Source organism: Taudactylus pleione, unplaced genomic scaffold (assembly GCF_031769625.1).
Source record: "Taudactylus pleione unplaced genomic scaffold, aTauple2 ptg000175l, whole genome shotgun sequence".
NCBI lineage: Eukaryota > Metazoa > Chordata > Amphibia > Anura > Myobatrachidae > Taudactylus > Taudactylus pleione.
Window position 1 is genome coordinate 92123 of NW_028284577.1, and position 25381 is coordinate 117503.

Sequence of the window (25381 nt, forward strand, 5' to 3'; positions counted from 1 at the left end):
GGCTGCTGTGTGACCTGTCCTGGCTACTGACACAGTGCAGGGAGGAGAGAGACCTGTACAGAGCACACACCAGTCTCCTGCTCTAACCCCTGAGCATTAGTGTGTAGTAAGTGATGTGAGATCCCGGCTGCTGTGTGACCTGTCCTGGCTACTGACACAGTGCAGGGAGGAGAGAGACCTGTACAGAGCACACACCAGTCTCCTGCTCTAACCCCTGAGTATTAGTGTGTAGTAAGTGGTGTGATATCCCGGCTGCTGTGTGACCTGTCCTGGCTACTGAGACAGTGCGGGGGGGAGAGAGACCTGTACAGAGCACACACCAGTCTCCTGCTCTAACCCCTGAGCATTAGTGTGTAGTAAGTGATGTGAGATCCCGGCTGCTGTGTGACCTGTCCTGGATACTGACACAGTGCAGGGAGGAGAGAGACCTGTACAGAGCACACACCAGTCTCCTGCACTAACCCCTGAGTATTAGTGTGTAGTAAGTGGTGTGAGATCCCGGCTGCTGTGTGACCTGTCCTGGCTACTGACACAGTGCAGGGAGGAGAGAGACCTGTACAGAGCACACACCAGTCTCCTGCACTAACCCCTGAGTATTAGTGTGTAGTAAGTGGTGTGATATCCCGGCTGCTGTGTGACCTGTCCTGGCTACTGACACAGTGCAGGAAGGAGAGAGACCTGTACAGAGCACACACCAGTCTCCTGCTCTAACCCCTGAGTATTAGTGTGTAGTTAGTTATATCTCACTGCTACAGTAGAAACATGTAGAAAGAAATAAGAACACAATGCAAAATAACTTTAAGATTTTATTTAAACAATAATAAAATACTGTTAAAAGAAACAGCCTAAATGAATAAAGCTAGAGACATTGAATTTGAATAATAAATTAGTTCTCTGTATCCACTATAAACCCCACATTTATATCGTCTCAGTACCAATATTAATTGCAAGATAAAGAAAAATAAGAATTGACATCATTTTAATGTCACTGTAATGAAGTGTGAACCGTTCCTCAACGCCCAGTAGATTAGTTGCAGATACAATTTGGATATGTTCTGTATACAGCAGTAGCTGTGTAATGTGTTACAGCGTAAACCACAGGAGCAACAACAGAACTAAGTGTATGGCTATAAAGTGTTGATAGCGATCGCTATAACTCACCACCGCAGCGTGCTGCGTCTGACTGTACACAGCAATGGCAGAATAAAGATTATGTAAAGTGCCAGAAAACAGTGACAATTGGGGAAGTGCCAGAAGGTGCCCATTAGGGTAACGTGGCTGAGACTTGGGGTAGTCTATAAATGAAAGCAGCGTTAGTGGAGCATTGCTGATAGGCAGGAGGTATCCCGTATAGTACAATGCACACGTAGCATCTGAACCTCTCTGTGTAACACAACAGCCCAGGAGAGGCCTTTTCACAACTTCTGGGTACATAAATCTTTTATTCTTCGATAGGAGACTATTTTATCAATGTCTAGTCATTCCGTAATGCCTTCTCCCGATGTCATATAAACCATACACGTGTATAAAGCCGTATAGCAGATCCCACCCAATACTAATCTGAGGACCCCGGCCGTCCAACCTTTTGCACATATTAGAGAAGATATTACAGTGTTAGTACACGTGAGCTGTATTGTGTAAGAACATCTAGGGTAGTATATACACATTACAACAAGTGATTGTGTTACATGGGCACAGACACAGTAACGAGGAAATACTCTGGACCAGGTGAAGTGCTTTGTTTATTACATGGAGCAGTAATAAGGACAATACAGGCTTTTAGCAGCTTATGAACCCTCGCACAGGTGTAGTATCCAAGTTTTCGGGGTAATAGCTCAGATCACCTCCCATTCGTCTTCGAAGTCCGAGTGAGCCAAAAGGTTGTCATTATTTGGAATGTTGGGGTGGTGGCTGTAGGTCTTTGTAAGACGCTGGAGAAGAGACCCGGCGCTGCCGATGCCCCACAGCTCATCCTGCGGAGTCACTGCAAAGGAGCCGCTACTGGTCAATGCGAAATGTACAAGTCGCGTAGAGCAGTGAGGCAGCGTATTAATCAGCCCCACAGTACATTGTAGAGAACTATACTAAACACGGGGTAGTACAGAATTAGATGAAACACATTTGTTGGTTAGCTCATGACCTCCCCCAACCTATGCTATAATTGTATGTCTGCATCGCAGGGGCTTCCTGTTGGGTCATTCGCCAACTACACTATAAGGCCCAATTTACTTCCATTACCCTTGGAAACAAAATAGATCAGCTCTGTGCAACGGACGCAATGATATGCCCGATGACTCTGCGTACATGATAGAGAGGTTACCCACAATACCTGGGAAGATACGGCAATGTGTTTAGTAAAAGCTGAAGGCGGCTATGTACAAGCCAATACAGTATACTCATCTGCAGGCCCATGAACCTTCTGGGGAATAGAAAGGACCAATGTACTAAACATGATACCAATAGGTCGGTTATCCTTAATAATAACGGGGCAGCCATATTGATGGCCTCATTAGAGGTGAACATGGAGAAATATAGCAACGGCTCCATCTCCTAAGCCCTGGGCACATGGGGATCTGTGAGATGGTTTCATGCCTACCTGTCAGCCAAGACATGTTCCCAGGGATTTTCTTCCAGTAGTCCCCAGCTGCGTTTTTCTCTGTAATTCCGTAACGTCTGGCTATGTCCCCATTAGGACACAGAGCCCACACCGTTCTCACACTCACAGCCAGCTGACATGCCTGTAAGCCTAAAAATCCAATGATGGGACATTGATCAGAGATCCTACATATGTGCATCTGCCACCTGTACCACTCGCCACCTGCAGGCGGACATTTTGTGGGCAACCCACGGATTATCCAGAAAATTCAGCTCATAAACTCAGGAGAGACCAGTAACAAAAGTGGAGCAGTAAGGTTGCTGGTTACTATGGAAATATCAGGCTACAAAATGTCCGCCTCCGATGTGCGTTTGGCTTATTTTTATAGACAATCAATTTTATTATTTCAGAGCCCTACGCTGTCAAAAAATAGAACCTTTTTAAAAAGGTCCGTTAAGTAGATTTGACAAATATTTTACAGGACAAGGGACAATAAACAGCACTCACCAGGTACGTGCTCCCAGTCTGTCCCTACAGGCATCTCCTCAGTAATGCCGATCCTTACATAGACATTGCATTTGTTATCCAGCGTCCAGAGCATGCTGTCATTAGGACTAGAATATACATTAATCAGGTTGATCCCAACAGGCTGCAAAAAAAAAAACAAACAACAAAAACAATGATATATGACGTTTTCTGAACAGGACGTTATCAGTAACATAGAGCAATTAGTAAAGGAGGAAAGAACAGTCTTATAGCGCTAGACTAAATATCACCAATAGTTTCCATACAAAGTATGTAACAGACCCAATCTGCTGCAATAGGGTCACAAGCCACAAAAACATTCGACGCCTACCATCAAATAGCATGATGCCTAGCAATTGTACCGGACCTGGGCACACTGCGATGAGATCTCTCGCTCTCTCTCTACATCCACTGCGTGGCTCAGTTACCATCTACTAACTATCGCCCACTATTACGTTCTGCAAGTATGCCAATTCCAGGATGCACTAAACCAAGCGCAATGTCGTTAGTGGCGGGGGTGCCGGCATCAGCAAGTGCATACACTTGCTGATGCCAGCAGCGACTGAACGACAGCGGGGGCCATGAGGCCATGTATGCAGGTCTGACAGGGGATGTTGGTGATGACGTGCAGAGTCAGCGACACAGCCGGTACACACGGGCCGATGTGCCAGATATGCAGTCCGCATATCGTTTAGTGTGTACCCGGCTTTACATTTAAAAATGGCTGTGGGCTTATTATATACACTAATCAGGGAACTATGTGCCTGGATGTGCCTATTAGACAATACTTTATTTGGTGCAGACATTTTGAAACCAGAACTGTTAAATTGTTCTCTGTGATATTCAATGTATATTTGTAAATGATTATTTATTTTCTCTGCTTATGGAATAAATTGTTACATTGTTATATACATACTGACACTATGCGGGTGTGCGCGGCTTCAGTGCTGGGATATTGTTACATTGTTATATACATACTGACACTATGCGGGTGTGCGCGGCTTCAGTGCTGGGATATTGTTACATTGTTATATACATACTGACACTATGCGGGTGTGCGCGGCTTCAGTGCTGGGATATTGTTACATTGTTATATACATACTGACACTATGCGGGTGTGCGCGACTTCAGTGCTGGGATATTGTTACATTGTTATATACATACTGACACTATGCGGGTGTGCGCGGCTTCAGTGCTGGGATATTGTTACATTGTTATATACATACTGACACTATGCGCGACTTCAGTGCTTCGGTATTATCAATATAGAAAAAAAATGATACATTTCTCCAATATTCAATAGACGCTGACGACGAGTAATTTATTTTCACCTTAAAGCCGCAGTCCCAGACACAATGTTTAATCCCATTTGTTTAATTGGCATGTTAAATACTTTTAAGCATGCACCTGATAAACACTGCTTTTAGCGTCCCTCATACGTTATTTCCTTTCCAAATCTCTCTGGAGGGTTTAAAGTCACAGAACCCACTCGACATTTAATATGATGGCAGATGTGGGAAAAGCAGGGGAGAATCATACAGTACACAGTGCAGGTAGAGCTCAAAGGGGTGTTCCAAAGTCTCCCTGCTCACTACATATTGTGCCATTTGACTGTGGTAGCCATGACACTGCAGAGTTAAAAACATTAATATCAGCCTGGGGTTGCTCTTTTAATAGAAAAACACAAGAAAAAAAAAAAATAGCACCTCCCCAAGTTACTTTTCTGTCACACTATTGGTCACTATGGTATCATTTGAGAATATAGAGTCCTGATCACCAGTCAGTGTCTTCTACTGCATGAGAAAGAAATACAGGAAGCTTCTATCCAAACGAGAGAAGCTCCAAAATAAAAAGCTTTGCTATGTCCTCATTGCAGAGTGATGCAAGATGGGGGAACTTCACCCCACAAAAAAGCTTCTATAATAAAGAGAAAATGCATAAAACAACAAACATACATTATCAGACATAACAACACATGAGCTTCGTTATATATCACTTATGTACAATAGTAAAGTTCTTAATGGTTTCAAGGCACTGTATAAGAATGGTGAATAAAACTGGGGTTATTGTATATCCGGGAGTTCCCGGGTTACCACCACATTCACTTACTAAAGGCACTAGAAGGGGAGGAATGTTCTGGTGCAAACAGGTGTTACTTCTGGCCAGGTCCCCAATACGGATCGGTATGTAATGCCGGTGGTCTAAATACCGACGCTGGAAGCGCAATCCGTCAGGATCCCGACTGGGGCTGGTAAGTACCCTAAGTCTCCCCTCTCTCCCCCCCCCCCGTAACCCTCCCTTAGTGGTGCCTAACCCTAACCTCCCCCCGGAGATGCCCCACCCTAACCCCCCTTCCCGCACCCTAAACCTAACCCTCCCGGGGGGGGGGGGGGGGGGAGAGGGGGGGGAGGAGTCTATCCCTAACCCTCCCCGGGGGGTGCCAAGCCCCAATCCTCCCGGTGGAGCGCCAAACCCTAACCCTAAGTCCCCCCGGGGGTAGCTAAAACTAAACATCCCCCCCTGTGCGGCTAACAGTCCCCGCTTCGTTCGGGATGCCGGGCGTCTGGCTAAAGATAGGCGTCGGTAGACGCCTATCTTTAGTACAGAGTCGGGTTTTCCCGACATCCTGCATTTCGGACGCCGGTAAATAAAGTGCATCCCCATAATACTCTCTCCTGTTACTTGTGGCCAGGACCCTAATACTCCCTCCTGTTTCTAGCCAGGACCCCAATACTCCCTCCTGTTATGTCTGACCAGGCCGTTAATACTCTCTCCTATTTCTTCTGGCCAGGGACCCTAATATTCTCTCCTTTTCCTTCTGGCCAAGATCCCTAATACTCCCTCCTGGCCAGGATCCCCAATACTGGCTCCTGTTACTTTTGGCCAAGGCCCCTAATACTCCATCCAGTTACTTCTGGCCAGGGCCCGTAAATCTTCCTTCTCTTACTTCTAGTCGGTCCCCCATGTCTCCCTACTGTGACTTATGTTCATGGTCCCTAATACTCCATCTTGTTACTTCTGGCCAAGATCCCTAATACTCCCTCCTGGCCAGGATCCCCAATACTGGCTCCTGTTTCTTCTGGCCAGGATCCCTAATATACCCTCCTGTTACTTTTGGCCAGGGCCCCTAATATACTCTCCTGTTACTTTTGGCCAGGGCCCCTAATACTCCATCCAGTTACTTCTGGCCAGGGCCCCTAATAGTCCATCCAGTTACTTCTGGCCAGGGCCCCTAATAGTCCATCCAGTTACTTCTGGCCAGGGCCCCTAATAGTCCATCCAGTTACTTCTGGCTAGGGCCCCTCATACTCCATCCTGTTACTTCTATCCAGGGCCCCTAAATATTTCTTCTCTTCTGGTCAGTCCCCCAAGTCTCCATACTGTTACTTATGTTCAGGGTCCCTAATACTCCATCCTGTTACCTCTAATTAAGCCCCATGGTGGATACCCTGATTTATTACCCTGGTCTGTTCTGGTTAGCCTCAATCCCCGGTGTGTGTGTACAATCACGTCCTCGTTACGCTGTTATCCTGCTGCAGATTCCTGAATTAGATCACAAGCAGGTATGATGCATGAGGTCATGTGGAAAGTATGTTGGCACATTTCTGTGGATTCTCAGGGGATTAACAATCCAGACGTCTATGAGACAATCAACTCAGCAATGTACTTATAAATGCAAATACAGACTCTGCATCTGACAGGACCTGTACTAGAAATCACCTAAGGGCAGATAGAGGAGGCCTAGTAACGGGCAGAATGAGTCTCTACCTTCAGGTGGGTATCCGGACTATAGGCCAGATTCATTCCGGATCGCCATTGCGATTACACAGGCAGACGGCCGATTGTTGTGTACTGCGCATGCATCGCAGTGTGGGTGGGCGCCACTGCGATTGCAGAGACCACGCAGACCCATCAAAGAGTGATTGACAGGAAGTGAGCATTTGGGGGTGCTGACGGGGGTACCAGTTCGTTTGAACGCCGTTACATGGGTGTGCATAAATTAGCCACTGAGACAGTATACGCAGCTTTTGTACTCAGGGCGTGCGACGAGGTTAGCAATGTCTGAGTAAGGTCAGGGCTGCTGTATTTGTGTGCGAGGGGCCGATGTTACTCCATGTTCCCGATGTATACACAGGACTGTATGAAAGCGGTAGTGGGCGTCACCAAGCTGGCTATGGGTGTCTCTGTAATAGCTTTGTTATTGCACTCATTACCATATTTTCGCAACAGACCTGCGTGCGTAATAACAGCGGAGATCGCAATAGCGATGCATGATGAATCAGGCCCTATAGACAGACAGTTAGAAGATCACCAAAGTCTAGATTAACACCAGATGTTAGACAGGCAATAGGTCGGCAGGGACAATAGGTGGACACAGTAAAGGTCGACATGGAAGAAGGTCAATAGGGTCAAAAGGTCGCCACAAAAATAGTCAACACTTTTTTTTTTTTTTTTTATAGGGTTTGGCACTTACCCTGACGGCCAGGCACTAAGAGGGGCTGGGTATGGCTAGGCACTAAGAGGGGCCGGTTAGGGTTATGCACTAAGAGAGGCTGGATATGGCTAGGCACTAAGAGGGGCTGGATATGGCTAGGCACTAAGAGGGGCCGGTTAGGGTTAGGCACTAAGAGGGGCTGGATATGGCTAGGCATTAAGAGGGGCTGGATATGGCTAGGCACTAAGAGGGGCCGGTTAGTTAGGCACTTACCCCGATGGCTAGGCACTAAGGGGGGACATTAGGGTTAGGCACTTACCCTGACGGCCAGGCACTAAGAGGGGCTGGATATGGCTAGGCACTAAGAGGGGCTGGATATGGCTAGGCTCTAAGAGGGGCCGGTTAGGGTTAGGCACTTACCCCGACGGCTAGGCACTAAGAGGGGCCGGTTAGTTAGGCACTTACCCCGATGGCTAGGCACTAAGGGGGGACGTTAGGGTTAGGCACTTACCCTGACGGCCAGGCACTAAGAGGGGCTGGATATGGCTAGGCACTAAGAGGGGCCGGTTAGGGTTAGGCACTTACCCTGACGGCCAGGCACTAAGAGGGGCCGGTTAGGGTTAGGCACTTACCCCGACGGCCAGGCACTAAGAGGGGACGGTTAGGGTTAGGCACTTACCCCGACGGCTAGGCACTAAGAGGGGACGGTTAGGGCTAGGCACTTACCCCGACGGCTAGGCACTAATAAGGGCCGGTTAGGGTTAGGCACTTACCCCGACGGCTAGGCACTAAGAGGGGACGGTTAGGGCTAGGCACTAAGAGGGGCCGGTTAGAGTTAGGCACTTACCCCGATGGCTAGGCACTAAGAGGGGACGGTTAGGGTTAGGCACTTACCCCGATGGCTAGGCACTAAGGGGGGACGGTTAGGCACTTACCCTGACGGCCAGGCACTAAGAGGGGCTGGATATGGCTAGGCACTAAGAGGGGCCGGTTAGGGTTAGGCACTTACCCCGACGGCCAGGCACTAAGAGGGGACGGTTAGGGTTAGGCACTTACCCCGACGGCTAGGCACTAAGAGGGGCTGGATATGGCTAGGCACTAAGAGGGGCCGGTTAGGGTTAGGCACTTACCCCGACGGCCAGGCACTAAGAGGGGCCGGTTAGGGTTAGGCACTTACCCCGACGGCTAGGCACTAAGAGGGGACGGTTAGGGCTAGGCACTAAGAGGGGCCGGTTAGAGTTAGGCACTTACCCCGATGGCTAGGCACTAAGAGGGGACGGTTAGGGTTAGGCACTTACCCCGATGGCTAGGCACTAAGGGGGGACGGTTAGGCACTTACCCTGACGGCCAGGCACTAAGAGGGGCTGGATATGGCTAGGCACTAAGAGGGGCCGGTTAGGCACTTCCCCCAACGGGTAGGCACTAAGAGGGGACGGTTAGGCACTTACCCCGACGGCTAGGCACTAATAGGGGCCGGTTAGGGTTAGGCACTTACCCCGACGGCTAGGCACTAAGAGGGGACGGTTAGGGCTAGGCACTAAGAGGGGCCGGTTAGAGTTAGGCACTTACCCCGATGGCTAGGCACTAAGAGGGGACGGTTAGGGTTAGGCACTTACCCCGATGGCTAGGCACTAAGGGGGGACGGTTAGGCACTTGCCCTGACGGCCAGGCACTAAGAGGGGCTGGATATGGCTAGGCACTAAGAGGGGCCGGTTAGGCACTTCCCCCAACGGGTAGGCACTAAGAGGGGACGGTTAGGGTTAGGCACTTACCCCGACGGCTAGGCACTAATAGGGGCCGGTTAGGGTTAGGCACTAAGAGGGGCTGGATATGGCTAGGCACTAAGAGGGGCCGGTTAGGGTTAGGCACTTACCCCGACGGCTAGGCACTAAGAGGGGCCGGTTAGTTAGGCACTTACCCCGATGGCTAGGCACTAAGGGGGGACATTAGGGTTAGGCACTTACCCTGACAGCCAGGCACTAAGAGGGGCTGGATATGGCTAGGCACTAAGAGGGGCTGGATATGGCTAGGCTCTAAGAGGGGCCGGTTAGGGTTAGGCACTTACCCCGACGGCTAGGCACTAAGAGGGGCCGGTTAGTTAGGCACTTACCCCGATGGCTAGGCACTAAGGGGGGACGTTAGGGTTAGGCACTTACCCTGACGGCCAGGCACTAAGAGGGGCTGGATATGGCTAGGCACTAAGAGGGGCCGGTTAGGGTTAGGCACTTACCCCGATGGCTAGGCACTAAGAGGGGCCGGTTAGGGTTAGGCACTTACCCCGACGGCCAGGCACTAAGAGGGGCCGGTTAGGGTTAGGCACTTACCCCGACGGCCAGGCACTAAGAGGGGCCGGTTAGGGTTAGGCACTTACCCCGACGGCCAGGCACTAAGAGGGGACGGTTAGGGTTAGGCACTTACCCCGACGGCTAGGCACTAAGAGGGGACAGTTAGGGCTAGGCACTAAGAGGGGCCGGTTAGAGTTAGGCACTTACCCCGATGGCTAGGCACTAAGGGGGGCCGGTTAGGGTTAGGCACTTACCCTGACGGCCAGGCACTAAGAGGGGCTGGATATGGCTAGGCACTAAGAGGGGCCGGTTAGGCACTTCCCCCAACGGGTAGGCACTAAGAGGGGACGGTTAGGGTTAGGCACTTACCCCGACGGCTAGGCACTAAGAGGGGCCGGTTAGGGTTAGGCACTTACCCCGACGGCTAGGCACTAAGAGGGGCCGGTTAGTTAGGCACTTACCCCGACGGCTAGGCACTAAGAGGGGACGGTTAGGGTTAGGCACTTACCCAATGGCTAGGCACTAAGAGGGGACGGTTAGGCACTTACCCCGACGGCTAGGCACTAAGAGGGGCCGGTTAGGGTTAGGCACTTACCCCGACGGCTAGGCACTAAGAGGGGCCGGTTAGGGTTAGGCACTTACCCCGACGGCTAGGCACTAAGAGGGGACGGTTAGGGTTAGGCACTTACCCCGATGGCTAGGCACTAAGGGGGGACGGTTAGGGTTAGGCACTTACCCTGACGGCCAGGCACTAAGAGGGGCTGGATATGGCTAGGCACTAAGAGGGGACGGTTAGGCACTTCCCCCAACGGGTAGGCACTAAGAGGGGACGGTTAGGGTTAGGCACTTACCCCGACGGCTAGGCACTAAGAGGGGCCGGTTAGGGTTAGGCACTTACCCCGACGGCTAGGCACTAAGAGGGGCCGGTTGGGGTTAGGCACTTACCCCGACGGCTAGGCACTAAGAGGGGCCGGTTGGGGTTAGGCACTTACCCCGACGGCTAGGCACTAAGAGGGGCCGGTTAGTTAGGCACTTACCCCGACGGCTAGGCACTAAGAGGGGACGGTTAGGGTTAGGCACTTACCCCGATGGCTAGGCACTAAGAGGGGCCGGTTAGGGTTAGGCACTTCCCCCGAGGGCTAGGCACTAAGAGGGGCCGGTTAGTTAGGCACTTACCCAATGGCTAGGCACTAAGAGGGGACGGTTAGGCACTTACCGCGACGGCTAGGCACTAAGAGGGGCCGGTTAGGGTTAGGCACTTACCCCGACGGCTAGGCACTAAGAGGGGCCGGTTAGGCACTTACCCCGACAGCTAGGCACTAAGAGGGGACGGTTAGGGTTAGGCACTTACCCCGATGGCTAGGCACTAAGAGGGGCCGGTTAGGGTTAGGCACTTCCCCCGAGGGCTAGGCACTAAGAGGGGCCGGTTAGTTAGGCACTTACCCAATGGCTAGGCACTAAGAGGGGACGGTTAGGCACTTACCGCGACGGCTAGGCACTAAGAGGGGCCGGTTAGGGTTAGGCACTTACCCCGACGGCTAGGCACTAAGAGGGGCCGGTTAGGCACTTACCCCGACAGCTAGGCACTAAGAGGGGACGGTTAGGGTTAGGCACTTACCCCGATGGCTAGGCACTAAGAGGGGCCGGTTAGGGTTAGGCACTTCCCCCGAGGGCTAGGCACTAAGAGTGGCCAGTTAGGGTTAGAAAACAAACAAACAAACGTGTTCACCATTTGTGTGTTATATAAATATCTATATATATATATATATATATATCATACATATATACACATACACACACACACATATATATATATATACACACACACACACATATATACATACACACAAATACAGAGGAAAAAGGGTGTATGTGTGGGAGCTGCCATTAGGCTTAGAATGTGCACCTGCATTTTCTTCTTCCTCCACTGCAAACTCGCAAAGTGTCATTAATCGGATGTAGAATCAGTATCACAAGCTGCCCTGAGTTGCTTCCACTGTTTCAGTGAGGATACCTCTCTAGTTCTGCACATGCAGAGCAAGAACACAGATCCTACGCTGATGAGCTCCTATAAAAGTCTGATCGTAGGATTTTTTTTTTTCTTCTAAAAAGGAAAAAACGGATACAACCCACTAGATGAGTCGTTTGTATCTCCACCAATGTCCAGGCATGCTCTATCCGCTTATTATTCTTTTCTGAGAACACAAATTTACCATGCACAAATACGCACCGGCATGAGTAGGTGGACAGTGGATCTACCATCTCTATCTTGTGAAATCATAAATACAATGCTAGCCACCTCCAGGAAAATACTACCCACGGCGCAACACCAAGAGATGTTTTTGAATTTATTTCACAGGGCATACATTTCTCCCCACAGACAATTCAGGGCAGGAATGGTGGCATCACCCTCATGTCCTCCATGCCAATCTCCACTAGCTGATACATACCACTACTTTTGGAAATGCCCTCTTCTTAGAATATATTGGTTACATGTGCGTAAATACGCTTTAGACAATTTGGTGAATTTTTTACCTTTTACTAGCGAATGGGCGCTGTTTGGAATATTGCCAGAGGGTCTGAGAGTCACAAAAGGATGTAGAAAATGATTACTAATAATTAGCGCGGTGGCACGTAACGCCATCTTACAGGCCTGGATAAGTATTTCCCTTCCTACTATACATTTAAGGAACAGCTCTTCCATGTGTTTAACATGGAATGGATAGAAACTACATCAGAAAATGAAGTTAGGGTCTCTATATTTTTCGATACATGGGAGAGTTATATCTAAACCTTGTCAGTTACCATCCAGAAACACATTCATGCGTCCTTCAAAAATACTCCATGGTATAACCTCCGTGAAATATCTAATGACCCCCCAATCTCTTTGGAATCTTAATAATAGCATACAATGGGATATGTCTGTACATTTTTATTTATAACATGAGTTATTAGATATATGATAGTGGAATAGAGTAATGTGCACGTCTATCTATTGTTTTATTTTTGGCATCATATGCTGGGTTCTCGGTCTCGTCTCATGAGCTCTACCTTTTATTCTTGTCAAAAGGGAACAAATTGTAATGGATTACTACCGAGACAGTCGGTAAGCTGGAATAATTTAATTGGATATGTTCAGTTAAGCATTATAAATATATATTTTTATTGTGATGATTTGAAATGATTCATGATTTGACTTTGTCAACCACTGAACTGATAAGTAATAATTAATGTATATATTTTTTTAATGTACACTGAATACGGTGTTTCAATAAAAAGAAAAATTATTTAAAAAATAAATAAATAAAATAAATAAATAAAAAGGAGAACAGATGGTTACTCAGTACTAGTAAATGAGACCAAACACATTTCATCCCAACAAATACATATGCAACCAAAGTACACGCGTCCATTACATTGCCGTGTTGGTGAAGAGTGATTATTTAATTTAACAGTTACTTATATAGAGCGCAGGCATATTCCGTTGCTCTTTACAACAGCAATAAAACAAGACTGAGTAATAATCAGACAGAGGTCATAGCAGTTGGATTAGGCCACACAGTGGTACATTTCCCAATAGAAGACCCTCATATGATTTTATCAGACGGATTCTCCTGATGTAGTGTGGCCCCAGATAGACCCGACTGCAGGACGGAAGGCCCCCAGATAGACCCGACTGCAGGACAGAAGGCCCCCAGATAGACCCGACTGCAGGACGGAAGGCCCCCAGATAGACCCGACTGCAGGACGGAAGGCCCCCAGATAGACCCGACTGCAGGACGGAAGGCCCCCAGATAGACCCGACTGTAGGACGGAAGGCCCCCAGATTGACCGGTACACAGGACGGAAGGCCACAGATAGACCGGTACACAGGACGGAACGTCACAGACAGACCGGTACACAGGACGGAACGTCGCAGATAGACCGGTACACAGGACGGAACGTCGCAGATAGACCGGTACACAGGACGGAACGTCACAGATAGACCGGTACACAGGACGGAACGTCACAGATAGATGGGTTCACAGGACGGAACGTCACAGATAGACCGGTATACAGAACGTCACAGACAGACCGGTACACAGGACAGAACGTCACAGATAGATGGGTACACATGACGGAACGTCACAGATAGACCGGTACACATGACGGAACGTCACAGATAGATGGGTACACAGGACGGAACGTCACAGATAGACCGGTACACAGGACGGAACGTCACAGATAGACCGGTATACAGAACATCACAGACAGACCGGTACACAGGACGGAACGTCACAGATAGACCGGTACACAGGACGGAACGTCACAGATAGATGGGTACACAGGACGGAACGTCACAGATAGACCGGTATACAGAACGTCACAGACAGACCGGTACACAGGACGGAACGTCACAGATAGATGGGTACACAGGACGGAACGTCACAGATAGACCGCTACACATGACGGAACGTCACAGATAGATGGGTACACAGGACGGAACGTCACAGATAGACCGGTATACAGAACGTCACAGACAGACCGGTACACAGGACGGAACGTCACAGATAGATGGGTACACAGGACGGAACGTCACAGATAGACCGGTACACATGACGGAACGTCACAGATAGATGGGTACACAGGACGGAACGTCACAGATAGACCGGTATACAGAACGTCACAGACAGACCGGTACACAGGACGGAACGTCACAGATAGATGGGTACACAGGACGGAACGTCACAGATAGATGGGTACACAGGAATGCTGCTTCACAGACTTCTGTTATCTGTAACCCTTAAGCTGCCTTGGCATGTAAATAACTTCATACACTGTAACTGAGCACAAACACAACACAATTTGCACACATGTAACAATTTCAGAGTGCACAGAAAAAACATATTACTTACTTCTTGTTGCTTAATACACACACACACACACACACACACACACACACACACACACACACACACACACACACAATGATAGCTCTGTACTAGCCAATTACAGGGATGAGAACACTCAGGTTATGCTGCTGACCATATCATTCCTCTGTGTAGCCGGTACCCAAAGGCCCATTCTCGGGAGGTCCGATTCTCTATATGTTTAATGTACACATACTGTAACCTGGAGATGCTACATTACATGTTGTGCACAAGGATGACTGTATATGGTATTAGGTTTTGGCATTCTGGGTTCTTTAGAAGTGATTATTTATCTTTCAGCGCAGACCTTATACGGACACATTTCCCATATTTGGAAGGTCCTGGGCTCTAAAGTTCTCTTGGTAAAGTCACACAACAATTCTACCATTTAATAACATCTGTCCACTGAGGGCGCCGTTTCCTTGGAGTCCTTTATTTATTATACCCATCTCATGTGTACACATCACCTGTATCTTTCACTTCTCATAATATCGCTCTACTGCCCCACCCGACACTATGAATACTTATTACATAACTGCAAGCACTGTATTTGCCGCATAGGTTCTTACTGGCTGACGGGGAAAGTACACTAACACAATACATTTTTGAAATTGAAATCTGTGACAGACATTGAGACATCTCATTACTACAGTGAGTTGAAGTTTGGAGGCGGATGTTAATTTCTCGACAATGTCCAACTGCACCTGATAAAACCTAGATGATCGGTAGCATCGAGGTCTCTACCATTACCTGTATCGGCGGCTCAATCATGATCCACGCAGGCAGCATCATACTGGGATTGAGAGGCTGAGTCCCCACTCGGAAGTAAACGACTCCACTGGTGTCGCAGGCCCAGATGTGCTGATTGCCGCAGGACAGGCTGCACAACTTCACCGAACCTAGCAAAACATACAGAGCACGGTATTACCACAGCACTGGACAGTGACCTATAGATCGCCCATACACAAAACCCGTTTCTGGACTGCACAGCACAGCTGGAGCGTTATATGTGACGCAGCAAATGCAGCTGCACGTGGAAACCGTACAATAGAACGTCATTTTGGAAGGAGAAAATGAAAAGGCCTCACTGGCGGTAACTGTATGCGCTTTACTAGAACGCCAGCCGTTTGCATTTGCTTGTTCAGTTGTATTCACTTGTTTTTACTGCAAGGAAACTCACCAGGGGGGCGAAATTACCCCAATATGACCTAAATAATTCTAGTACAACAAATATACTCAATCCCTCGCTGGCGTGTCTTACCGGTACAGATGCTGGCATGCAGGGTCTTTGGGCGGGTATTGTTGCTGACACACTGGGAAGATATGCTGCGGTTCCTGCCTGATGCTGGTAGTTCTCATTACAGCGTCTTATGCAGGTTATAGATTTGGTTTCTTCTCTAACCTATTTATCAATTGGTCCAAAAGTAATATTTTCCCTCTATTTTAGGCAAAAGAGAAAACTCCCACTTACTGTCATGGGTCATATTAACTTGTTTAAAATGATTATTCAGCCTAAATACTTATATACTTTCCAACATTCCCCTATTTTTAACCCTAGGAAACTTCTCTCCCTCATGGATTCTCTCCTATTCTCTTTTATATGGAGAGAGAAGAGGCCTCTGATTTGCTCTTCGTACTCTCTGTAGGTCCAAATCTTCCTGTGGCCTCGCTGCTCCTAATATTCGATTCTTATATTGCCTCTTGATGAGCTCATCTGGTCTCCTGGTTGAGTAATAGTTCTGATTAGACTTTGGCGGGGTTCCTTATTGAGCAGACTGGGTCTCCTTTATCTTCTTTGCAGGTCCTGCACTCTAAACGTCTATCGGGGGGGGGGGGGGGGGGGGGTTCAATCTCACATAGTACGTCAGGCCTCACTGGTCTACTAATTTGCACATGACTCGTTTGGGGAAGATGGTCCGGACCCCGATGTACCCCCCTGGATTTACGGTAGGGTTTCCGAGCTCGGGGCCTGATTCAGACCCGTTCGCAAGCGCTGAGCGCTCGCAACCGGGTCGATGGTGGCCCAGAGCGCATGCGCGAGACCCGGCTAGCGACAGCACGCCCTCTTTGGTGGGAGGCCGGGGGGGTTGCTGCCCAGACGGAGGCTTTCCCATGTCATTTGGGGGCGGCCACACTGACATCACAAGTGATGTCAGTGGAGAGATTGCAGCTCGGCTTGAGCCGAAAGCTCTCTGGGGCTTGCGGCCACGAGACCCTACCACAAGGGTCTCGTCGCAAGCCCGATGGTCGCGATGGTCTTGACCATCGCGACCATCATCATGGCCGCTTGCTGTAGCTGTGGGTGGTCACCCACAGCTATGCGAGCGGTCAGGAGGCCGTTCTAAAAAAAAAAAAAAAAAAAAAAAAAAAAAAAACTGCGGGCAGAGTTTGGCTTCCTCATACGCCCCTTCTGCCTAATGCCCTTCTCCGGCATCCCGACGTCTGCCTAATGCCCTTCTCCCGCATCCCGTCGTCTGCCTAATGCCCTTCTCCGGCATCCCGTCGTCTGCCTAATGCCCTTCTCCCGCATCCCGACGTCTGCCTAATGCCCTTCTCCCGCATCCCGACGTCTGCCTAATGCCCTTCTCCCGCATCCCGACGTCTGCCTAATGCCCTTCTCCCGCATCCCGACGTCTGCCTAATGCCCTTCTCTCTCTTCCCGACGTCTGCCTAATGCCCTTCTCCCGCATCCCGACGTCTGCCTAATGCCCTTCTCTCTCTTCCCGACGTCTGCCTAATGCCCTTCTCCCGCATCCCGACGTCTGCCTAATGCCCTTCTCTCTCTTCCCGACGTCTGCCTAATGCCCTTCTCCCGCATCCCGACGTCTGCCTAATGCCCTTCTCCCGCATCCCGACGTCTGCCTAATGCCCTTCTCTCTCTTCCCGACGTCTGCCTAATGCCCTTCTCTCACTTCCCGACATCTGCCTAATGCCCTTCTCTCACTTCCCGACGTCTGCCTAATGCCCTTCTCTTGCTTCCCGATGTCTGCCTAATGCCCTTCTCTCACTTCCCGATGTCTGCCTAATGCCCTTCTCTCTCTTCCCGACGTCTGCCTAATGCCCTTCTCTCACTTCCCGACATCTGCCTAATGCCCTTCTCTCACTTCCCGACGTCTGCCTAATGCCCTTCTCTCACTTCCCGATGTCTGCCTAATGCCCTTCTCTCACTTCCCGATGTCTGCCTAATGCCCTACTCTCTTCGGAATAAATGGGGGGCAGACGAGTGCTCTCAAAGGCGATCACTGTACTCATTCTGGGGTCTCTTTGCTATACCTCGCAATGTGTCATAATGAATTTGTTGGATTCTTTTATTTTCCAGATGCAATCGCACACCTGCTGCCTGGCTGATATTGAATCTGGTACCCCCACTAATTGTCCTAAATGTTGTGCCCCTTACTCTAATCTTGGGACCAAAAAATAGAAGACCCCAGGTCAGTCCCACAACAATTGTACGTACTACTCTCCCGCACCATAAAGCTATGATGAAAAAAAACATAAAAAAATTGTTTCTGAACGGCTGAAAATGCTGCGTATAAAGCAAACACCCTCCCAGCACGACATTTGTAAGATCACAGCAGGTATGTACATATCTATATTTCTGCTGTAATTAGAATGCTGCCCTTGTGCAGATATTGCAAATACACCTGTTAAAGCCAGAAATTCTATGACCCTTATTAAGCCAGTAACTGCTGTCAGTCTCAACCTTTCCAGCCTGTTCATTTAAACAAAGCTGCATATATTTACAGAAGCTAATGCACAGCACACAATGACTATTAGGACAAAGCCCACTGATTGATGTTAGCTGGTTACCTACGGAAACTGCATCCCAAACAAACAGGTCACTAACTACAGAGCTCACAGCAGCCGAGTGCATTGCAGAGGCATCAGCTCTGTACACAATGGCGAGATTTCCCGGAGGCTAAACGGGCAACGCTACAGGTGTCATCTGATCAGTTTCCAGCTGGCGTTGGCTTGTGTGTAGTGTGGTCAGCAGGAACCTCCACAATGGGCAGACAATGCTGCGGCTTCTTTCATCCTGACTATAGTTACTGCATGGATCTAAGTTTCCCGTGGTGTGTAGTCAGCTGCTATCTGTGGAAAGTGTTTAGTCACAGACTAAATCAATATATGTGTATTACTCCCTAACTCCAAAAGCCTCCCCTTGTACAGCGGCAGAGATGGTCCCAGACCAGGTTTTGCACCCAACTATAAGTCACCTGCTGGCATTTATCCATACTGCCCCCATACTAGTCACATGGCCTGTACAGGGAGGGAGCTGTCACCTGCTGGCATGTATCCGTGTAGCCCCCATACTAGTTACCTGGCCTGTACAGGGAGGGAGCCGTCACCTGCTGGCATGTATCCGTACAGCCCCCATACTAGCCACATGTCCTGTACAGGGAGGGAGCTGTCACCTGCTGGCATGTATCCGTACAGCCCACATACTAGTCACATGGCCTGTACAGGGAGGGAGCTGTCACCTGCTGGCATTTATCCGTACAGCCCCCATACTAGTCACATGGCCTGTACAGGGAGGGAGCGGTCACCTGCTGGCATGTATCCGTGTAGCCCCCATACTAGTTACCTGGCCTGTACAGGGAGGGAGCCGTCACCTGCTGGCATGTATCCGTGTAGCCCCCATACTAGTTACCTGGCCTGTACAGGGAGGGAGCCGTCACCTGCTGGCATGTATCCGTACAGCCCCCATACTAGTCACATGTCCTGTACAGGGAGGAAGCAGTCACCTGCTGGCATGTATCCGTACAGCCCCCATACTAGCCACATGTCCTGTACAGGGAGGGAGCTGTCACCTGCTGGCATTTATCCGTACAGCCCCCATACTAGTCACATGGCCTGTACAGGGAGGGAGCGGTCACCTTCTGGCATGTATCAGTGTAGCCCCCATACTAGTTACCTGGCCTGTACAGGGAGGGAGCCGTCACCTGCTGGCATTTATCCGGACAGCCCCCATACTAGTCACATGGCCGGTACAGGGAGAGAGCGGTCACCTGCTGGCATGAATCCGTACAGCCCCCATACTAGTCACATGGCCTGTACAGGGAGGGAGCGGTCACCTTCTGGCATGCATCCGTACAGCCCCCATACTAGTCACTTGGCCTGTACAGGGAGGGAGCGGTCACCTTCTGGCATGTATCAGTGTAGCCCCCATACTAGTTACCTGGCCTGTACAGGGAGGGAGCGGTCACCTGCTGGCATGTATCCGTACAGCCCTCATACTAGTCACATGGCCTGTACAGGGAGGGAGCGGTCACCTGCTGGCATGTATCCGTACAGCCATCATACTAGTCACATGTCCTGTACAGGGAGGGAGCAGTCACCTGCTGGCATGTATCCGTACAGCCCCCATACTAGTCACATGTCCTGTACAGGGAGGGAGCCGTCACCTGCTGGCATTTACTAATCAACATCGACAGCACGCCCCCTTTGGTGCGAGACCCGGAGCGATGGTGAGCCCGTCGCTCGCCGGGTCTCGCGCATGCGCACGACGGAGCTCCCTCCGTCGTGCGCATGCGCAGTTGGGAACATCGACCCGCTTGCGAGCGTCCTGCCGCTCGCGAGCGGGTCTGAATGACCCACACAGTGCATGGAGGGAGCCTGCAACACTTACTGCTAATTACATCTCCGTACAGCGACACCAATTTCTACAACAGATTATATTTTCCCTGTTACCCTCTCGGTCTCAGAAGTGCAATATGGTTAGACCTAGATAAACAATAATGGTCTCCATTATAGTCTCCTTTCTTCTACCCTTTTCATCCTTCCATAAGGCACTAGTGCAGCAGCGTCAGGGCTCTGAGTATGGCAATAACCGCTGTCTCACCAACCACTCACCCTGCAAAAGGCCGGTGTCACACAGGTGAGTTAGAAGCAGCGTCAGGCCGGTGTCACACAGGTGAGTTAGGAGCAGCGTCAGGCCGGTGTCACACAGGTGAGTTAGGAGCCGCGTCAGACCGGTGTCACACAGGTGAGTTAGAGGCAGCATCAGGCCGGTGTCACACAGGTGGGTTAGAGGCAGCATCAGGCCGGTGTCACACAGGTGGGTTAGAGGCAGCATCAGGCCGGTGTCACACAGGTGAATTAGAAGCAGCGTCAGGCGGGTGTCACACAGGTGGATTAGAAGCAGCGTCAGGCCGGTGTCACACAGGTGGGTTAGAAGCGTCAGGTCGGTATAACACAGGTGGGTTAGAGGCAGCATTAGGCCGGTGTCACACAGGTGGGTTAGGAGTAGCGTCAGACCGGTGTCACACAGCTGGGTTAGAGCAGCATTAGGCTGGTATAACACAGGTGGGTTAGAGGCAGAGTCAGGCTGGTATCACACAGGTGGGTTAGGACTCAATCAATCCCAATATGCAGTTTCCAAAACATGGGTGTGACACCAGCAAGAACATAGTAACGACGATAAAACGTGTCTGCATACAAACTGCACGGTCCTCAGTACAATGACACGACACACTAGTACATGATGGTTGTCCAGAGAAGCAATATGGGAACAGCGAAGACTATTACAGCCCACAGCTTAATGCAGTCATCTCAGCACATATCTGCTCCACTCTCATGCTGTGTCGGGTGCCTGGTGTAAGCACAATGGCATGTACACAATGATTGTCAGACAGGATAGAATGTTCTACAGTCTCTGGCAGGACAGCTAATCGCTGACAGTAATTAAGAAAGGTGCAGTAACATGGATTTCAGCATTAATACTCACGGTCGGTTATAATGGCTGCATTTCAGATGAGCTGAGCCTTACACTGTATTCGGAGGTGGATGGGTCCGTATTCCCCAAAACTTGAACTTTTTATTGCAATATATAAAGTATTTTCCTTAAGTGCTTTTGTAATGGCACTGGGAGAACGCTAGGTACAGAGGATGCAGGAGTTGGCAGTTACTTTATATTCTAATCTGTGCTCCCTCCTCCTCTGTATACCCCACATCTGCCAGGAACACTCAGTTATGTTCTTTCAAGCCCCAAAGGGCTTTATCAATCAATCAATAAATGGAAGAATAAGAGCGTAGACTTCAGGCACTCATTGTCCCCAATGGACTTGGATTTAACAGAAATGTGCTATTTTCTTAGTCTTTCACTTGAGGGAGACTGGTTAAAAGTTGGGGACATTCCAAAATGGTCTCTATGTGTGGATGCGCTCAGTGGAAGCCCTGTAAACCAAAATCCATGCATAACTGGAAACCCTTGAATGGAAACACCTGTAGAACCTGGAGAATGTATAAACAGACGACCATGTGGAGGTCCCAACCTTCGCTGAGTCTTTGTGGCACGCCATACCAGGCAGCATCACAGATCTTGCAGCATATTTCCCGACTTTTCCTGGAACAGGCTGTCCTGCTCCACTGTAAGACTGACAAATGGCTGAAGTTATACACAAAGAAGAAATACAGGTGCACAACTCCAAATTAACTGATTATATATAAATACATTTTGCAGTAAATACAATAGAGGTTTTTGGCATAATCTTGGCCAAGGTTATGGGCCTGCCCACCATATCCGGGTAACCTCTTGTCGGGCAGGTCCCTAACTTACTAGGGCTCAAATCCAGAGCGCAGGACACCCCCAAACTAGCCCAGCTAAACCACCCTAAGGCACCGCTCTAATAAGAAAAGTGAAGTGTTAAGAGCAGGAGTTGTGCACCTGTATTTCTTCTTTATGTATATATCAATGGTCTCCACAGGTAGCACCTCCAATTTATATATATATATATATATATATATATATATATATATATATATCTAGCAATAGATCCATTTCTGAGCATCCTAAGTGGCCAAGAGATTACTTGGTGCTCTGAACGTAAATCTACAAAGCTGAAATCAATCCACAAAAGGAAGAGAACTCCTTCTGTAGATCCACGGTGGTGCGCAGTCTCAATCATAATAGACCGATGTGAAACCAGGAGACCTCTTTTGGCTGAAATCAGAATGAAAAGAGTAGACATACAAGATGGAACTCCCAGCTCCGAAATGCTCTCCTGCTGATGATCCCAAACATCTGTCCGATACCACTTTTCCACCAACTGAAGAACAACTTCCAGAAGAAAGGACCATTCACAGGAGGGGACACTAATAAATAAGGAATTCGACTTCTATGTTGTCTAGGCCTGGAATGAGCACCACCACGATAGCCGGAGCATCTTGCTCCACCAATCACAACATTTGATGGCCTTTTCAGATGACCAGAGAACTCCTGATGCTTACTTATTGTTTGAGGTAATGGATTTTCTATTCCTTCCCACACAAGAGATGATGTTTGCTTACTAAAAGACAGGGAACACAACCCATAGCTCCAAAACATTGATTGGAAGTTTGGACTCCTCCGGGGTCCAAAGAACCAGAAGTTGAGCCTGAAGTATGACTGCACCCCAACCACAACTTGTTGTGTCTGTCATCGCCAGCCAATCAATCAAATGTTGAAGGCCCCTCCTTGACTGAGGTTCTGTGCCATCAACCACCATATGAAAGACTGACGTACTTGTGAGGACAATCGGATGACCTTGCTGGACAGAAAGGGGGGAGGGAATTTTTCTACTTGAAAAGAGTTTGATCTGGAAATCCCTCTTAGTGAAACACTGCATACTGGACTGTCTCCATAGACAAATCCACATTCTACAGCGAAAATCCACCTGTGGTATTACAGCACCTGCACTGTGTCCAGCACATGGGCATAGAGCAAAGACAGGGAACAGGTATTCTTCAAAAGACAATCCAGGTAGGGAATGTAAACCAAGTAGAAAATGGAGGGGGTTTTAACCCTCTATTGTTCCTCAGCACACTGAATTATACTAGCAACAGTATATGAACACTATAAGGTAACAGAATTTCAGAGATATTGGTTTCATGCATTTGCAAATACATGGGAAGCTGCTAGGCCACGTCACAACTTCTCTGTCACTAGTAGTCCCTAACACTTGAGCAGCTGCCATTTTTTTGTTTGAGGGAATGTAAACTGTTCCCCACTGGACTGTAGAAGAGCAGTATTCTTGGCCACCATTTTTGTGGGCACTTGTGGAGCTTTCGTCAGACCAAATGGAAGTGCCCAGAACTGGTAATGCTGGTTCTGAATCACAAACTGGAAAAGGCTCTGGACAGGTCTCAGAAAAGCAGTTAGAAGTAAGTAACTGAAAGCTGCCATACTTCTCTGAAAGTCACACACATCCAGTAACTGGCTTGGATCAAGGATTAAGCAATTTGCATAACAGCAGACTTTGTTTTCCACATTTTATGCACAAAACACCAATATATTATTTTTGGAGTAATGTTTCACTTCAAATAGAAATGATAAATATACTGAGCATGAACTGAAATCCTTCTCTGAAGAGGGGAATTAAAATGCATCCAATTTCTTCCTGTATAAAAGTTCATCCTATATTCCAATCAGGCATGAAGTGGTAGAGCTGCACCAGTAGGGTACTATATTCCAATCAGTCATGAAGTGGTGGCGCTGCACCTGTAGGGTACTATATGCCAATCAGTCATTAGTTGGTGGAGCTGCATCTGTAGGGGACTATATGCCAATCAGTCATTAGTTGGTGGAGCTGCATCTGTAGGGTACTATATTCCAATCAGTCATGAAGTGGTGGCGCTGCACCTGTAGGGTACTATAATCCAATCAGTCATGAAGTGGTGGAGCTGCATCTGTAGGGTACTATATGCCAATCAGTCATGAAGTGGTAGAGCTGCATCTGTAGGGTACTATATGCCAATCAGTCATTAGTTGGTGGAGCTGCATCTGTAGGGTACTATATGCCAATCAGTCATGAAGTGGTAGAAGCTGCACCTGTAGGGTACTATATGCCAATCAGTCATAAAGTGGTAGAAGCTGCACCTGTAGGGTACTATAAGCCAATCAGTCATTAGTTGGTGGAGCTGCACCTGTAGGGTACTATATGCCAATCAGTAATAAAGTGGTAGAAGCTGCACCTGTAGGGTACTATATTCCAATCAGTCATGAAGTGGTAGAAGCTGCACCTGTAGGGTACTATATGCCAATCAGTCATGAAGTGGTAGAGCTGCATCTGTAGGGTACTATATGCCAATCAGTCATTAGTTGGTGGAGCTGCATCTGTAGGGTACTATATGCCAATCAGTCATGAAGTGGTAGAAGCTGCACCTGTAGGGTACTATATGCCAATCAGTCATAAAGTGGTAGAAGCTGCACCTGTAGGGTACTATATGCCAATCAGTCATTAGTTGGTGGAGCTGCACCTGTAGGGTACTATATGCCAATCAGTAATAAAGTGGTAGAAGCTGCACCTGTAGGGTACTATATGCCAATCAATCAAGAAGTGGTAGAAGCTGCACCTGTAGGGTACTATATGCCAATCAGTCATTAGTTGGTGGAGCTGCATCTGTAATGTACTATATGCCAATCAGTCATTAGTTGGTGGAGCTGCATCTGTAGGGTACTATATGCCAATCAGTCATTAGTTGGTGGAGCTGCATCTGTAGGGTACTATATGCCAATCAGTCATTAGTTGGTGGAGCTGCATCTGTAGGGTACTATATGCCAATCAGTCATTAGTTGGTGGAGCTGCATCTGTAGGGTACTATATGCCAATCAGTCATTAGTTGGTGGAGCTGCATCTGTAGGGTACTATAT

General features: G+C 48.7%; 1 protein-coding gene across 2 annotated transcripts in view; it reads right to left on the minus strand.

Moving 5' to 3' along the window:
- Positions 1–811: 811 nt before the first annotated feature.
- Positions 812–25381, minus strand: part of TECPR2 (tectonin beta-propeller repeat containing 2) — a 137684-nt gene continuing 113114 nt past the window's right edge. For both annotated transcript variants that reach the window (XM_088475650.1, XM_088475651.1), the window contains exons 17-20: positions 15502–15650; positions 3104–3245; positions 2597–2746; positions 812–1984 (exon numbers count right to left, since the gene is read on the minus strand). In XM_088475650.1, the coding sequence (XP_088331776.1) occupies positions 1836–1984; positions 2597–2746; positions 3104–3245; positions 15502–15650 (590 nt within the window). In that variant the 3' untranslated portion in view covers positions 812–1835. The remainder of the gene's footprint in view (positions 1985–2596; positions 2747–3103; positions 3246–15501; positions 15651–25381) is intronic.